The sequence below is a fragment of the Megalobrama amblycephala genome, linkage group LG2, assembly GCF_018812025.1.
Source record: "Megalobrama amblycephala isolate DHTTF-2021 linkage group LG2, ASM1881202v1, whole genome shotgun sequence".
Taxonomy (NCBI): domain Eukaryota; kingdom Metazoa; phylum Chordata; class Actinopteri; order Cypriniformes; family Xenocyprididae; genus Megalobrama; species Megalobrama amblycephala.
The window spans coordinates 20,538,306-20,556,402 of NC_063045.1; the positions used below are offsets into that span (position 1 = coordinate 20,538,306).

Genomic DNA, 18,097 nt, shown 5'->3' on the forward strand with positions numbered 1-18,097 from the left:
ATCTGGGCCAAACTCACCAGCTGTGCACAGATGTATCTAGAGCTTAATGCAGGTCAGTAAAAAGTGAGAGCGAAAACAACAAAGATGAATGTAGTGTGGGACCAATGCAGCAGCTAGACAGCAGTTTTTATCATGAAGTGGGGTTAAATGGGGATATGACACAGCTGGTGTCTTTGCTCATAAATACTGAGCTTTGCAAAAAAAAAAAAACAACAACTACAACCTTATTTTCTTGTGTGGATAAAAGCTGTCAATATGCAGCCTAACATTTGGAATGACATTAAGGCAAATAAATGATAACAGATTATAAATTTTTGGGTGAATTATTAAAAAAACAATAAGACATTATTATTGTATATTTTAAAGTCTCTAGAAAGTTGACTATTCTTGTTTTTTTTAATCTAATATCGCAGTATTTATTATAAATTAATTATCATGCACATCATTATTTTTTTAATTCATTTTTTAATTCAATTCTTTAATCAAAATAATTATGCCTCCCCATTGCAGCTCATCTCTTCTCCGGTGCAATGTTTACTGGCGCGAGGGCGGGACAACCTGTCACTCACATGAGATCGACAAATAGCAAACCACAGGCTTCCAGCTATCCAACCAATACCTGGTGGACAAAAATCAAGTCCCACCTTACATTTTTCTTGTTTGAGAAGCTGTTTCACTCAGATATACATCACAATAGGGAAGAAAAGACAATCACAACCTCTGGCTTTAAACATAACAGATGTGATCTGCGAATGATTTAAAGCAAAATTTTCCAGAATACACCAATGAAATGACCGTTGTTTAAAACTCAATGCCACAAGACAGCAAACATTACATTTTCAGTGCTTTTTTTAATTTTAAGTTTATTGCAAAAGTTTTTTAGTATAAAGTTAAGTATTTATATACAAAGCCTATTATGTATTTGGTATTTTAATAAAATAAATAATTGCATAATGAAGGCTGATAATCTTTACATTCCAAAATATCAATCTGCAAATGAAAAAAAAAAGCACATTAAATACACAAATATATCATACACTAGTTTTTTTTCAAAATAATCCTTCCAAAATAATCTTGAGTAAATGCAATGTTAATAAAACAAATGCAATTTTTTTTTTTTTACATTTTTAACTGTATAAATTCTATATGTGGTATTTTAGGATACTTCTTTAATGTGAATTCTCCATGGTGTGTCCCAATAGATATTGCAAAATAATGAATATCAAAAAATGTTCTTGCTAAATGACCATAGAAATGCTTGACGTGTTCTTGACTGAACGAATTAACGACACGCCCACGGACGAATCACGACGAGCTACACTTTGCGGGAGGCGGGGTTACGCGCACAGCTGACGCGGAGGAGTGGTTGCTATGGTGGACATGTCTCCCTAGCGACGTCGGTTTAAGCACATAGAACTTGAGTTTCCTTTCATTACGGTACGTAAATGTCTCTTCAGACCCCCCGCGTTAGTTTATATGTAACGTTAAATACTTAGGTAGCGAAAAAACCTTAAAGGAAATAAAAACTCGAGACCTAGCCATTCAAGTTAGCGAACAATGCTAACAAGCTAGCAGGTTTCCTGATATTATACTGTCCGTTTTCCAAAGAAATGCTAATAATCGCTTTATGAGCATGCACAACTATTAGTAACCACCTTAAAATATGCTTTTATATAACATTTATATTATCAAAAAGTACTATGTTATTAACGCTGTTTGGACAATGTGCCATGGTAATATGCACCCTATAATAGAAATGTCATTGTATTCTTTGAATTACGTTTGCTGTACTATGGCATATATCAAAGTACCATGGTGTTAATGATTTCACAGTTTCCCATACCCATGTTAGATTTATCAGATCTGATTTCTGATTTCATGTCTCCTCATCTACAGCTAAACGTCATGGCAGAGACAGTTGATGGCAAGAAGGACGAGGCAGACTATAAGAGACTACACAGCTTTCCTCTCATACGGGTAAAAACTGTTGTTGAATGGATTTAAATTTTTGATGATCTTATTGTATTAGGCTCAGATTCTGGGTATGATTTTTATGGTGCTTGTCAAATACAATTCACCAAAAATCACACTTTGAAAACCACCAAAAAGCTGGAAAAAAACATTCATATTAATACTTACACATTACAAAAATTACAATCAATCAATCAGTCAATAAATAGTGCTGTCAGATTGACTAATCACAATTAATCACAGCATCTAACAAAAGTTAGTTTTATATATATACACACACACACGGTGCTCAGCATAAATGTGTCCCTTTGAAAAAAGTAACATTTTAAACAATATCTCAATGAACACAAAAACAATTTCCAGAATGTTGTCAAGACTAAGTATTATATAACATATGTTATATAACATGAAAGTAAGGTTAATAATATAACTTAAAGAACAAAATTTTCAGTTTTACTCAAATTAGGGTGATGCAAAAATGAGTACACCCCACTGAAAGTCTCTGGAGCAAAGCTAAATTTTAGACTACAAATGTCTAATTCAACAAGAATTCAACCACAGGTGAGTCTAATTATTCATTACACAGGTGTCCAGCAGACAGTTGACTATAAAAGGGTGTTAAAACCCCTTCCCATTTCATGCTGTCAGCAATGGCACCACATGGAAGAGAAATGTCACAAGACCTGAGAAAGAAAATAATTTCTTTACACCAGAAAGTTGAAGGCTACAAGAAGATCAGCAAAGCTTTACTTATCAGTCAGAATACTGTAGCAAAAGTGTAAAAAAATTTTTTAAAAAGATGGAACTGCAACCATCTCACAGAGACGTCCAGGTCGTCCATGGAAGTTAACACCTTGAAAGGAGCATCTTCTGATGAGAAGGGTTGAAGAAAATCGGCATGCAAGTTAACTGCAGTTATCTAAAGAAGTAGAAAGCCAAACTGGGGTGACTGTTTCCTGTGACACAATACGGCATACACTGCAGAGGAATGGCATGCATTGGTGCCGTCCACGAAAGAAGCCTCTCCTAAAGCCCAGGCACAAAAAAGCCCGCCTTGAGTTTGCCAGGACCCATGCTGACAAAGATGAAGACTACTGGGACTCTATACTCTGGAGTGATGAGACCAAGATAAATGTGTTTGGAACTGATGGCCTCAAAACTGTATGGTATCGCAAATGTGAGGAATACAAAGAAAAAAGCATGGTGCCTACAGTGAAACATGGTGGTGGCAGTGTCCATATCTGGAGCTGCATGTGTGCTGCTGGTGTCGGGGAGCTGCATTTCATTGATGGCATCATGAATTCACAGATGTACTGCTCTATACTGAAAGAGAAGATGCTACCATCACTCCGTGCCCTTGGTCGTCGTGCACTTTTCTGACATGACAATGATCCTAAACGCACATCTAAGGCCACTGTTGGATTTCTGAAGAAGAACAGGGTGAAAGTGATTCAGTGGCTCCTGATCTGAACCCAGTCGAATACCTATGGGGAAATCTGAAGAGACAAGTGGAGCATCACTCTCCATCCAGCATCCAGTCTCTAAAAGAGGTCATTCTTGAAGAATGGAAAAAGATAGATGTTGCAAAATGTCGCCAACTTGTTCATTTCATGCCAAGAAGACTTGGTGCTGTCATTAAAAATCATGGAGGTCATACAAAGTACTAGATGTAGTAGTTTTTGTTGTGGGGTGTACTCATTTTTGCATCACCCTAATTTGAGTAAAACTGAAAAATGTGTAATCTAAGTTATATTATTAACCTTACTTTCATGTTATAAGTTAAACAGATATTATATTAAACTTAGTCTTGTGAACATTTTGGAAATTGTTTTTGTGTTCATTGAGATATTGTTTAAAATTTTACTTTTCAAAGGGAGTGTACTCATTTAAGCTGAGCACTGTATCTCTCTCTCTCTCTCTCTCTCTATATATATATATATATATATGTATATATATATGTGTGTGTGTGTGTGTGTGTGTGTGTATATACATATAAACTATGGAAGCTTCTTTCCGCCACAGATCAGAATTGTGAGTTTATATCTTGCGATTCTTACTTTAGCTTGCAATTGTGAGTTAATATCTCACAATTCTGAGGGGGAAAAAATCAGATTTGTGGGATATAAAATTGCAATTGTGACAAAAAAGTCGAGATAAAAGGTCACAATTACCTGTTTTCTTTTTTAGTATTTTCAGAATCGTGAAATAAAAATTTGCAATTGTTAGGAAAAACTCGCAATTCTGATTTTTTTTTTTCTATAATTGTGAGATATAAACTTGCAATTGAGTGTCATAAAGTTTGAATTGCAAGATAGAGACAATTTTGATAAAAAAAGGTGAGATAATTGTGAGATAAAAAGTCTTAGTTACCTTTTTTTATTTCCTGTCGGATACAAGCTTTCAAAATAAACAGTAATGTTACTATTTAAAAAAATAAATAAATAAACACTTAAACACTCAAACAGTAGAGCATAGCAATTGCAACACCAAGGTCATAGGTTTGATTCCCAGCAAACTGAACATGCATTACCTTATAAAAATGTACGCTGTTAACACAGTGTACGTTTCTTTGAATAAAAGCGTCTGCCAAATGCATAATTGTAAATGTCAGTTAGAGCTGTATGATTAATCATTAAAATATCGTGATCTCGATGCAAACACCCATGTGATCTTACTTCTAAATGACAATGATCGTCCTGTGTCTATTAAACCTTTAAAGAATTAATTTAAATTAATTAAACATTTTTGTGATCTCTAATACTTGAAAAAGAAAAAAGAAAATTTCAGTTTATCCAGAATCATGCAGCTCTAATTTCAATAGTACCCTCAGACAGTATGTGAGAAACTGACATAACAAAAAATGGTTGTTTTTTTTGTGTCTGTCAAATTGACCCCCAAACATCATAATTGTAACATAAATTTTGCACGCACATTCCACAACATTTCAGAGTTTTGACACTCTGCAGGCATGTTCATGACCCTAAATGACAAAAAAAGTCACAAAACTTAAAGACAAACATCAAAACCACCAAATATCAATGTGGGTCAAATTGACCCGCAACATATATATCCTCCACAGCACACAGATATGTCTGAGGAGATGCGGGTGGAGACCATGGAGCTCTGCGTTACGGCGTGCGAGAAGTTTGCCACTAATAATGAGGTTAGCTCACATTACCATCTAGGAGAAGCAGATCAGATATTAATAAGATCTCCTTTGGGATTTTTTATTCTTAAGGTTCTTTCTTTCTTAACAGAGCGCTGCAAAAATGATTAAGGAGTCGATGGATAAGAAGTTTGGGAACTCTTGGCACGTGGTGATCGGCGAGGGCTTTGGTTTTGAAATTACGCACGAAGTGAAGAACCTTCTTTACATGTTCTTCGGTGGAAGTTTGGCGGTGTGCGTATGGAAGTGTTCCTAACTCAAAACACTGTCTGGAAAACTCACTTTTCATGTGCTTTCTGACTTAATAATGGATGTGCCACAAGTACGTATATATGTTTCTTTATTGTTTGATTATTTAACTTAATGAACAGGGTACATCATTTTATACTTTTTATTTTGAATGTAGCATTTTATGTTTTCATCTCCATTTTAACAGTTGGCTGGCAGGCCATCTGTGGGTTTTATTGTCCATCTTTGCCACTGTTTTTCTCCATCTGTCTCCTTTCTGTTCGTCCTGCTTATCATTTCTATCCCTTAAATTTTTTTTCTGAAGGATAAAGTATTTTTATAAGACAAAATGCTATTTTTTAATGAATATGTGAATATGTATGATCTGTTTTTAAAACTTCAGATATTTTATAAGGGTTGTACATTTTGCACAGCTGCAATGTGTATTTGTTTTTATTAATGACTATTATGTCATTGTCTTGTGTAATAAAACCCCATTAGAAGAGAAACTCTTTTGTACCTTTTTGTACCTTTTTATCTTGCACTCTTAAAAATAGAGTTCTAAAGGAAGGTTTTTCGTAGCATATGCCATTAAAGAACTTTTTTGGTTCCCCAAAGAACCTTTCAGTGAACAGTTGTTTTTCTTAGATTGAAGAACATTGTAGAAATCTCAAGAACCTTTTCCACGATAAAGAACCTTTTGTGGAATGGAAACGTTCCATGGATGTTATATAAGTCAAAATATATATTACAAGTAACTAAATGTGAATATGCATTTACTCATTTCACTTGCACAAAAACACATTCAGTATTCCTCAATATGAATAAAAACAGTGAAACGGAAGCTATTTTGCAAACCTGCAATAATTAAATATGTTAAATAACACAAATATACTTTATTTAAAGGTCCCGTTCTTCGTGATCCCATGTTTCAAGCTTTAGTTAGTGTCTAATGTTGTTGTTAGAGTATAAATAAAATCTGTAAAATTTTAAAGCTCAAAGTTCAATGCCAAGCGAGATATTTTATTTAACAGAAGTCGCCTACATCGAACGGCCAATTTGGACTACATCCCTCTACTTCCTTCTTTAATGACGTCACTAAAACAGTTTTTTGACTAACCTCCGCCCACAGGAATACACAAAAAAAGGGGGCGTGGTCTTGTTGCGCTCCCACGGAGAAGAGCAAGAGTTGCGTTTGTAGAGTGTGTTTGTCGCCATGTTGTCGAAACGCTGTTATTTTCATCCCGCAGTCCAATCACCTTTGTTTGGCCTTCCCAGGGACACTGTACTTAGAGATCAATGGTTACAATTTATGTTTAACTCGGTTCCCGAACATTATAATCCACACGTAAAACTATGTGCAGCACATTTTGCTGAGGACAGCTTCCTCAATCTCAATCAGTTTAATGCCAGATTCGCACAAAGATTATTCTTGAAAAATGGAGCAGAAGCTGCTGTCCAATCACAACACAGGAACCGCTGGCACAATCAGAACTCGTTACGTATTTCTGAAGGAGGGACTTCATAGAACAAGGAAGTCATCAGCCCGTTTTTATGACAGTGGAAACAGCGGTATACAGATATGTAGTAAATTATGTGAAAAATACTGTTTTTTTACACGCGAAACATGAACACATGTTATATTGTACACTATAAACACAATCAAAGCTTCAAAAAAACACGAAAAAGGGGACCTTTAATCTAAATTTATTAACCAATGTCTTTGCTGCTGAACTTTGATGATCCAGTTCAATCATACTAATAATCAAAAATGACTATAGGGAAGCAACACATTTGTGTTTGAGCTGCGCCCTCTACTGTACAGGTATAATTTTGCATTTCATTTAGCCTGTGTCTCAAGGCAGGAACACACCAAGCCGACACCGAAGAACTAGTGGCAACTGAAGCAGACTGTGGGGTTGGCTAACGTTGGCTTGACACACCAAACTGACGCTCGACAGCCGACTGCCAAGTAGCACGTCCGTTCTGCGCCTACGTAAGATGAGATGCCTTTCCGTATCAGCAGGTGGCAGTAGCTGAACAGCCAATCAGAATAATCAGATGGCCCGACAGACCGACGAGCTCCGACGCCGATTCAACATGTTGAATCGACCGAAAAAAAGCCGATGAGGACCAACTTCAACCGATAGTGCGGAACACACTGAGAACTTAGTCGGCTGACGAATAAAAACTGCCCGACAGACGACCGTCTGCTTGGTGTGTTCCTGCCTTTATTCAATTTCACTTTTGGTGTAAAGGGCCTTTCCATTTCATAAAAATAGTACTTATTTTGTTATTAAGAAACACAAACAAGCTAGCCCAGGTGAGAAAAAGTAACGCAAAAATAACATGGCATTACTATCCATAAAAAGTAACTAAAAAAACGCAATTAGTTTTTTTAGCAAGTAACGCAATATTATAAATAGGGATATGCCCGAAGCCTTAATCCAAATTCGGAAAGGCACTGAAAATGAGTAATGCATTCTACGGAGCCCCTACAGGGACATGGTTAGGCTTGCTGTGGTAGTCTGTTACATTGCAGTACATCAGATTTAACTTCTCACATGAAGAGAGTAAGGAGAAATGACTGACAGGACAATGTTAGATGATTTGCTGCACAACAGATCATGAGCGTTATTGACAAATATCTTATCTTGCAAAATGTGTGGTCAGTACCAACGCTCCCTATATACAGTGTACAGATCACAAATTTGAAAGTGAAAGTAAAAAGCGAGCCTACATTCAAAAATGATTTCAATACTTTGCATATTGATAGCGGCTCCCTGATACCTGCAAATTTTATACAATATAATTACCCAACTATGTAATTGCGAGAGAACTTTTGCATAATATCTTGAGTTTGCATTTCACTGTTTTTATTCATTTTGAGGAATACTGAATCTGTTTTTTTGCAAGTAAGCAAGTAATCTATGCTCTCATTTACTCTAGAACATCATGTTCACAGCGCACACATCTCTGATCTAATGAAGTAATGTTACTTTACTAGTTACTTGGGAAAAGTAATCTGATTACGTAACTTGCATTATTTGTAATGCATTACCCCCAACACTGTATTTCAATGCTTTTGCGTTTTCTTGCATTAATTAAATGTTAAATAACACAAATATACTTTATGTATTTAATCTCACTTTATTAACCAATGTCTTTGCTGCTGACATTTGATGATCCAATTCAGCCATACTAATAAGCAAAAATGACTTTAGATAAACATCACATTTGTGTTTCTTTTTTGTACTTTCCATAACGGGTAACTAAGTAACACAATTAGTTACTTTTTTTAAGGAGTAACACAATATTGTAATGCATTACTTGTAAAAGAAACTTTCCCCAACACTGTTGAAATATATTATTTTCTTCCAATCTCATATTTTTTTCCCGTCACTGTATCCCTTTAGGGGCTTCGTACAATGTGTAATTTCCTTTTTCAAACTAATTGTAATACATTATTTTTAAAAGTTCCTTTCCCCAACACTGCTTTTAAATGGCAGTCAGTGGAGAAAAATACCATGATCTTTTGCTCTAAACCACATCCTGCGTCCAGGCAGTTAATTTATTTAATGTTTATGAATGTATTAAGGATGGAAGTGGTTTTAAAGAGCATGGGTTCAAATGTTGAGTTGTTGAGGCACATTTTATTGACAGATTATTGCACAAGGGAGTGTAGAAATCTGGCTCAGAGCATCTGTTTACACACACACACACACACACACACACACACTGACCTGCTGTCAGGTTACTGTGCCCTTCATATCCATAAACACACATTAACCTTTCTATGCTCACCTTTTTCACTTTTAAATATACCTACAGCAAAAGTACATTTATCTGTGCATCAGACATTGCACATTATGCTTAATAAGTAATACTTTACACAGTTTTGTCATCATTTACTAATTTCATGATGTTCCAAAAACATTTTTCTTCTACTGTGGAACACACACACACACACACACACACACACACACACACACACACACACACACACACACACACACACACAGATGTTTAGCAGAATGTTCATGCTGCTCTTTTCCTTCAAATGAAATTGGGCACAGGTGCTGTCAAGACCCAAAACATTAAAACAAGTAACATAATAAAAATAGTTCATAAACTGTGCGCTATATTTCGAGCACTATTATTCACTGAAATCTCTGCTGCAGCTTTCAAATCTTATTTGCATTCATGGACATTCAAATATTAATGAAACTGCATCACCACACTGTAAAAAAAGTAAATATTCTACAGTAAAAACATGTTACATTTTTAACTGTAACTGTGCATATAATTTTACCGTAAAATACTGCCAAATGTTTTTTGCAAGTAAACTATAAATTACTGAATAATATTTGATGAAAACTGTAAAAGGAATTTCCAGAAGTTCCTGCTCGAAAGATTTTGATAGCCAAGGATTGGTATATTAACATATCATTTAATGAAATATACAGTTATGAGTTGTAAAAGTGCAGGCACCAATATGACATCCTGTAATATTTTAGAAAACATATTGTCATATTGTTATATTGTATAGTAATTGTTCACAATAAGATCTATAGCATGCATTTAGAAAATAGATGGTGAATTTTGATTTAATTTCATTTCACACCATGTTTCTTTCTGCATCCCAGCAAAGAGAAAAAAAAGTATAATTTGGGTTTGTAAAAATTTTCACTTTTGTGTGAGCTTGAAATGGTGAAATGCAACTTCCTCTCAAGCATATTATAAAACCACATTCAATCTTTTGGTCTGCAACACTTAATGAAACTCTTGAAAAGGCTTTAAGCAGCCTCCCACACTCTAAACAACTCTGCTTTAAATGTTTGGCCTTCTGGCATTTCCCTTTTGATCAGCTTCATTTCAAAACTGTTACTTAGCAACCCACACAAACATCATAAACCATACGAACACTAAATGATAACTAAATATGTGTACATACACTTCTATCTATCTATCTATCTATCTATCTATCTATCTATCTATCTATCTATCTATCTATAATTTCCCCTTCTGCTGTGTATCTGATTTCTTATTGCATGTCACGATTAGCAAACATCCAGATTTGATCACAAAAGCACCAGGCGGTGTGTGGTGTTCTCCGGGTTATTCATCTGCTGGGGCGTGATTAGATATGTGGTTAATGTGGGCGTATGTGTGCTTGAGAGATGCACATGCCAATCTGTTGCCATGGTGAGGAGGTCCCCCATCAGATGTACAGTGTGAGATTATGAGACCCAAAAGGGCATTTGTGCACCTGTCTCACCTGATTCAAAATGGTACGTAGAATTTGCATTTTACTCTACATGGTAGTTAAAACGATTTTTATGTCAAAGCATATGACACTAGGGAATATTGGGGAAAAGAGGCTAAGAACAACATTTCAGAATTCTCTGCAACTTTTATATAATAATTCCTTAGTTTGTTCAGTCCATCCAATGCTTTTTTGCCACACTTTTTTATATTAGGAATGCAATTTTTTATGGTTATAAAAATGGAAAACCAAATTGTTTTATAATAAAAAATATAGAATAATACAAAATAAAACATGAATATTTTATTTAATCTTCAATGTTGTTTTAATATTTAATATTACATTAATATTTTTTAAGTTTAATTTAGATTCATATTAAATAAATTACTTTTATTAATGTTAGCATTGACAACATTTCTGTTTTTCTATCAAGATTTTTTTATGTTTATAAAAATGGAAAACCATTATAATTTATTATAATACAAAATAAAATATTAATATTTTATTACATTTTGATTACATTATTTTATTTTAATATTTCGTTAAAATATTAATAGTTTTTTTCCTTCATTTTATTTGGATAATTTTTGATAATATTAATTAAATTATTTTCATCAATATTACTATTAGTGTTGTCCTGGCTGATTTGGGATACAGTTAGAATGGGATAATTTGTTATTAAATTGTTTCTTGTCTAATTATGTCCTTGCCTTGCCTTTTTGCTTCTTGGCACACAGAAAAAAAAATCCTTCCTACATCATTATAGTTTTGCATTATATGAATTATAGAGCATTTGAAACATTTGACAAAAATGTATAACTAATGAATAAATAATATTAAATAAAAAATAATAATAGATAATTGGATATGAATGTCAGCTATTGTTTTAAGTAAAAATTGAATTTTTCATGGCCAAACCCCCGAACATTTAGTATCACTGTAAAAACCTCTTTAAGATGCTCCTGGACTAAAAATGTGGCACTTATGGTCTCTTTCTCGATGTGAAAAAAAGTGAAAAAATTTGGGTCACAGGAGGCTAGAGGACAGCTTTGGTAAAAAGTGTCAGTTTATCCCACTCTCCCCTATCAGTCAATACATGTTCTTCCGAGAAGAGAATACTCTACCACTCTGATGTGTGTTAGACGTTGCAGAGGGGAAAGTAAACACGTCCATTCAGATCAGCCTAACCTGGCACCTCTCCTCTGTAATGTTTGAGAGATACAGGGAGTGCAAGAGAGCAAACAGGGAAATGAAGGTCTAAAGGACAAAGCAAGCCTCCTTTTAGTCCAGGCAGACGGAGACGAAAACACCTTAAACTGGAAGCCGGGTATGTTTTGCTCTATATTCTTTGTTACGAATGACTGTAGATTTTAAATTAATTCTCTTTGCTCTTATTTCTCATTTCAGAACAATGCGAGTATGCACACGTCGACGTTCACAGACTTTGCGTATGTGGCTGTTAATTGTCTTCCTGAGTCTGCATTTGCTTGTGGTTTCACTTGTCCTGTCCATGTACCACACTTCTTGTGAGCCCCACTCACACCCTGACATCCAGACCTCCATTAGCTTCTTCATTCAGAATACATCTACTTCAACAAACACAATGGCTGCTGCAGGAAGTGTTACCCACAAAGTGGAAATAGACAGTGCAGCAGATGACCTTTCCAAACTGGAGGCTCTGTTCTCTCACCCACTGTACAACATGCCCACCCCACCTGTGCCTGATGGTGATTGGTTGCTAAAAGTCAGAACAAGAAGAAAAGACGAAGAGCGTAGCACTCAGCAGTGGTGAGAACTTCATGTCATCAGTAATTTTTGCTTCATGTGGATTTGTTTGTTCTTCTAATCCAGGCTATATATATGTGTACAGACAGCATATATATTAAGACCTACTGTACAAAACAGATCTAATATAATGTTACATATCAGATGTTTTCCCCCAACAGTTAACCAAACGTTCACTTAAGATATAACAGATAATGTCTGCATGAATACTCGCCAAGACAGATTTTTTTGAAATACCGTAATTCTGTGTATGTGTATATCGCGATCACGCCCTGTCTGAGGCGTCAGACTCATACCATCGAGAATTCGCTATGAATATTCACAAAGTTGGAATGCTGCACTTTAAAATGATACCAAACTTGTGCTGAGGGGAAGCACCAGACGTCGAGAAGTAAGCAGAGAAAAATTGCATTTTTCATGGTCAAAGGAAAGGTACTCCTCTCAGAAAACATACAAATAAAGATACTTTTAGATGTTTAATTGCTATTTGGAGCATTGGGATCACTAGACGAAGGCTTAATGAACTAATTTTTGTTAAAACTTCAATTTTGACCAAAATTGACATTTTTCACTTGTTTTGCCTGTTGCTCGTAATTAGCCCATGCACATTCTGGCTTATTTTGCCAGCACGGGTCATATATATATATATATATATATATATATATATATATATATATATATATATACATAACGTGCATATATATATATATATATATATATATATATATATATATATATATATATATATATATATATATACATATACATACTTGCAAATCATAGTGATGATTCATTTGTGAGTGAATTTTCAATTATTCAGTATAAATGGATCAAGATAATCCTGATGAAAACATTCTTTTTTTTTTGTGATGCTGCATCCTAGCCCCTAGATGGCAGTAAAGTTCAAGACTCCTGCCATATCAGCCTAATTATTTAATTACTTAAGTGCACCTTTAATTATGACTACTATACAGTCAAAACAGTGATTCCCATCCCATAAGTGATTCCCATCCTTAGGCTGAGTGCTAATTATGACGGCTATGACCCTATCCTCTGGAACGCCAGTGCTGAGACACATCCGCCTTGGCTCCGGTTTCACCTTGGTATATCTCGGTGGCAGATGTATCAGCACAAAGATCCCAATCTGTCAGCGCTGACTCAGCAACTGGCATCCCACCGCATTGTCAGTGCAGGTAGGTGACCTTAAATTTTGCAAAGCAAGGCCTTTATATGAGAAAGAAGGAGGGAGGAGGATGAGAGGTGCATGGAAGTTTCCACCTCCCAGTAACTGTGAGACAAAGTGTAAAGTAAAATCACATTGTAAGATTTAAAAAGCAGTTCAACCATGAAAACTCAAAATAGATTTAATGGTATTTTATTGATAAGAATGGAGTGTAGGCAGAATTGATCATGGCAGACTAGATCTGCTACACTACAGCTAGCACATGATTTTTTTCTGACATGATGTTTTCTACTGAAACATTCTCAAAATTACAGGGATTAGGAAGGTATTGTAGGGAAAGCTCTGTTGAATATCTAGACAGGTGGTGCTGGGGAGGAGGAGGTCTAAAGAAAATTATCTTGGCACAGTACTGAACTGGACCAAGTTGAGACGAAAATAAGTAAGATTGTGTATAGATAGTAAAAAGAGAGATGAATTGGTTGCATTTATGAAAAATTAAGTTAAAATTATGAGGTCACTACAGTGAGACATGAAATTATGAGAAATAAAGTCAAAATTATGAGAACAAATGTTGCAATTGTGAGATATAAAGTTAATATTACATATAAGAAATAAAGTTGTAATTGTGAGATATGCATTTTAATTTACAGGCTTTTGTGGTACTTTTCAGTGCAAAAATCAGGTGGGACGCAGCTGAAGTTGGTGATGTCATTTCGTAATTATGGAAAGGCGCTCTTCAAACCCATGAAGTGAGACCCAAGCATGTGCCTCTTAGTATAACAAATCATTATATTCGTCTAATTGTGTTTGTGAATTAGTATAGTTTAGGTGACTAATTGATAGACATTTTATATATGCTTATGTAAGCAAAAAGGTACGAGAGGCTGTGCTTTATTGTGAATAAGTCACGGCTAAAGGGCATTGTTAGGCATGATGTGAAACGGAGTGCCTGCAACCCTTCAGCCATGACTTATTCATGATACAGCGCTAGCCTCGAGTATCTTATTGCTTTTATAAAATGATTACCACATAATACAAATATTAAAGCAAACATATGTATCAATGCAACTTTCATGAAGTAAACTTTCACTAAAAGCTTCCTTCCGCCGGAAAAAATAGTCCCTGACCGTGAACAGCAACAGAAGTTACATTATTATGCCATTAGATGGCGGCAAAGACTGTCTTTATGAGTGTGTCAGTCAGTACCGAAGACTATTACATTGAAAAGGCTGAACTGTTGTGAACACGGAGCAAGACGCAACTAACAAATGTGTTGACTAGCCTGTCAGTCACAGGAAAACCCCTTAACTGTTAAAAGGACAAGATAATACATCAGACATTTAAACATATTTTTATAATGAACATAGGACTGACCTGAAAGAAAATGCTACATCTGAATGCAGGTATAAACTCGCTCACTCTATCTTTTTCTCACAACATTATTCTACATAATACAGTAAACTTGAATGAACAATTGAGAACATACAGTTTACCTTACTAAGAGTGGTTGCTAAGGGTGTTGTGTAGTGATACACAGAACCGTTGGGTGGAGCGGTCATAGCAATGTTTTATCGTGAATAAAACACAGCTATTGACCAATCAGAATCAAGGACAGGAACTAACTGTTTTATAATAATTATTAAAATCATTCAGTGCTATAATGAATGAGACATTCTGATTTGAACCACAGACTTTTAGATCACTTTACACTAAGAACTAAAGGGCATTTCATACAGAACATGTTTTTGCATTCCACTGTGCTGCTTTTCCATTGTTTTTGTACATAAACACGTGCTAGACAGACATGTTTGACCACTGTGCTCGTGTCTTTTCACGTATGACACGACGGTCTAAAAAACACAGTGCCCAGGTTAAAAATGTATTTGCACTTTTTCAGTCTGACTAACCTGCGTCTCACATTTTTATATGCAAAAATGTGTTCTGTGTAAACAGGCCTTAACTGGCATTTAAAACCATGACACACAGAGCAGTGAAATGAAAAAATGTGAGTGGAATGAAAATGCAAGGTATAGAGATGCATTTTTTTTTAAAGGATTAACTACTTTTAACTTGAGCTGTGGATTTTTGGAACGTTATGTCATGTGTAACATACAAACAATGGAATCTGTTGAACTAGACTTTGTAAGGAAACAGTGAAGCAGCTCAGATACAGTATGTTAATGTAATTCAAGATCATTCTCATTCAACTGAAGACAGGAACGACATGAGGAGACCAATGTAAATCTGTATTATTTCTCTGACTTCGAGAGGCACAATGCTGAAATCGCAGCCTTCCACCTGGACAGGTAAGAGAGACATGTACAGCCATATAATTCATTTGTAAGTGAATTGTTTATATGAGTCAGTTATTTTCAATGAATCAGTCAAACCGGTTCACAAATAACTCTGAATCAAAATAATTAAAAAAAAAAATCCTTAATTACAGCTATTTGAAAGGTTTACCTTTGAATGTTTTCTGCTATTTCATATACTTTTTTTTTTTTTTTTTAATATTTGGCTTTATATTGCACTTTCTGTATTCTATTCTGAACTCTTTCTCTTTCACAATAAGGATATTGGGTTTCAGAAGGGTGCCTCCAGTGGTTGGGAGGCTTATTAATGTAATAAAAGAGATCAAAGACATCACCACTGACCATAAACTAGCCACAACATTTTTCACTTCCCCAGGTTCGTCCCACTTGGCTCTTATCTTCCTCTATCACTTCCTCTGAAACATGGTGTATTTGTAAGTCACAATCTGTCTTGCTCTTTCTGCAGTGGGGAATGCTTGTTTTTACGGCCAGTGTTCCTATTACTGCTCCACAGAGCATGCCCTCTGTGGACATCCCGTCATGATAGAGGGGTCTTTGGCTGCTATGCTGCCAGACCTTTCGTTGGCTCAGCGCCGCTCGTGGAAGAGCCCCTGGAGGCGGTCCTACAGCCGAAGCAAGCTGGCTCTGTGGGTGGAGTGTGTGTTTTTTGTTATTTAAAGTGATAGTTTACCCAAAAATGAAAACGTTGTCATCATTTACTCACCCTCATGTCATTCTAAATCGGTATGATTTTTCTGTGAAAGTCAATCAAAGTTGCTTTCTGGACCCCACTGACTTTCAAAGTATCTTCTTTTTGCAGTGTGTGATTCACAATAAAGAAACCAGTGATTATTTCTGTAACAGGTGGGAGACAGATAACAACTACTGTGACTCAGTAAGAAAGTCTCCTCCCTACGACCGAGGCACTCGATTGGTGGATCTGATTGACATGAGCATTCTAGACTTCCTCATGAGTGAGTAATGGAATAGTACAGATGCCTCAAAGGTGAACACTTATAAAAAAAAGTACCATGGTTTTCTATGTATACCATGTTTTTGTACTCAAACCATGGCATGGTTTCAAATACCTTGGTGTAGCATGTCAGTACCAGGGTATATGTAATGAATATGGAAATAATTCAGTATGGTAGGCCAGTACATGTTTTCCTGATACTTTCCATCTACCATCTTCAGGTAACATGGATAGGCACCACTATGAAACATTTGAGAAGTTTGGCAATGACACATTTCTCATACACTTAGACAACGGAAGAGCGTGAGTATTCAAAATCAATAGTCCAAGAGGTTTTCAGATGATGTTTTGTTGGATCAGTTTGAATGGGCTTGATGCTTCTGTGTGCAAATGATGTGCGTGTTATAGGTTTGGACGTCACTCCAAAGATGAACCTTCTATTTTGGCTCCTCTTGTGCAGTGCTGCAGGTAGAGTGAACATCAGTTACAATTTGTTACTTTGTGTTTTTTTATCTGCATATTATTTGCTTGCTCTTTCCCTCAGGGTCCGTCGTTCCACGTTGCTTCATTTACATCTGCTCTCTCTCCCGTCGTATCGGTTGAGTGATGTCATGCGTGCATCTTTGTCTCAGGATCCCCTTTCAGCGGTGGCACCTCTCCTTACTGAGCCACATCTTTCCGCTCTTGATCGTCGCCTAGCAACAGTCATTCAGACTATCCAGGACTGTCTGGAGCAGCATCAACATCACAGTGATGTCATATATGATGACACTGATTACCCTTTGGCTTGATTATTTAGATGTTGTGATGTATAACCACATTGTAAACAATTACACATTATTTGGTTGTAAAATAATGTTAAATAAAGTGGATTATTGCCATCTGTGACCAGTACTTGAGGCAAGATTTGTGACAAAATCGAAGACAAAATGTTTGCAAGTAACATATAAATCATAAATATTATTTAAGTACCAAAGTTTCAGAGTCAGCAAAGCTATCTCAGTTGGCATAACAGGTAGGCATATTTAAAAGCCCAATGAAGTACCTTGGAATACGCAGCATAATTCAGTGCGATGACTTAATTTTAACTGTAACAGAAAGACAGGGCAGGCAGCTCCTTCCCTTTTTTAAAAATAGCCAATGGTGTTTTGTTTATATTACAGCTTGGCCAGAGCCATTGAGCTCGGAAGAAAAAAACTTTCCTTCTAATCTC

General features: G+C 35.8%; 2 protein-coding genes across 3 annotated transcripts; both read left to right on the top strand.

The window, feature by feature from the left end:
* The first annotated feature begins 1,280 nt into the window (after nucleotides 1–1,280).
* On the top strand, nucleotides 1,281–5,874 carry dnal4b (dynein, axonemal, light chain 4b). 2 transcript variants are annotated; one of them, XM_048165920.1, is made up of 4 exons: nucleotides 1,281–1,437; nucleotides 1,897–1,977; nucleotides 5,051–5,134; nucleotides 5,229–5,874. In XM_048165920.1, exons 2-4 carry the CDS (start codon nucleotides 1,906–1,908, stop codon nucleotides 5,391–5,393), a joined length of 321 nt encoding a protein of 106 aa, XP_048021877.1. In that variant the 5' UTR covers nucleotides 1,281–1,437; nucleotides 1,897–1,905; the 3' UTR covers nucleotides 5,394–5,874. The 2 variants fall into 2 exon arrangements, with proteins under 2 accessions (XP_048021877.1, XP_048021867.1); XM_048165910.1 differs by lacking the exon at nucleotides 1,281–1,437 and adding an exon at nucleotides 1,479–1,733.
* Nucleotides 5,875–11,804: 5,930 nt separating this feature from the next.
* fam20cl (family with sequence similarity 20 member C, like) lies at nucleotides 11,805–17,772 on the top strand. Its single transcript, XM_048165899.1, has 11 exons — nucleotides 11,805–11,958; nucleotides 12,039–12,419; nucleotides 13,434–13,609; nucleotides 14,270–14,348; nucleotides 15,813–15,905; nucleotides 16,172–16,287; nucleotides 16,378–16,558; nucleotides 16,776–16,885; nucleotides 17,106–17,187; nucleotides 17,293–17,352; nucleotides 17,429–17,772. Exons 2-11 carry the CDS (start codon nucleotides 12,043–12,045, stop codon nucleotides 17,673–17,675), a joined length of 1,521 nt encoding a protein of 506 aa, XP_048021856.1. The 5' UTR covers nucleotides 11,805–11,958; nucleotides 12,039–12,042; the 3' UTR covers nucleotides 17,676–17,772.
* The last annotated feature ends 325 nt before the right edge of the window (nucleotides 17,773–18,097 follow it).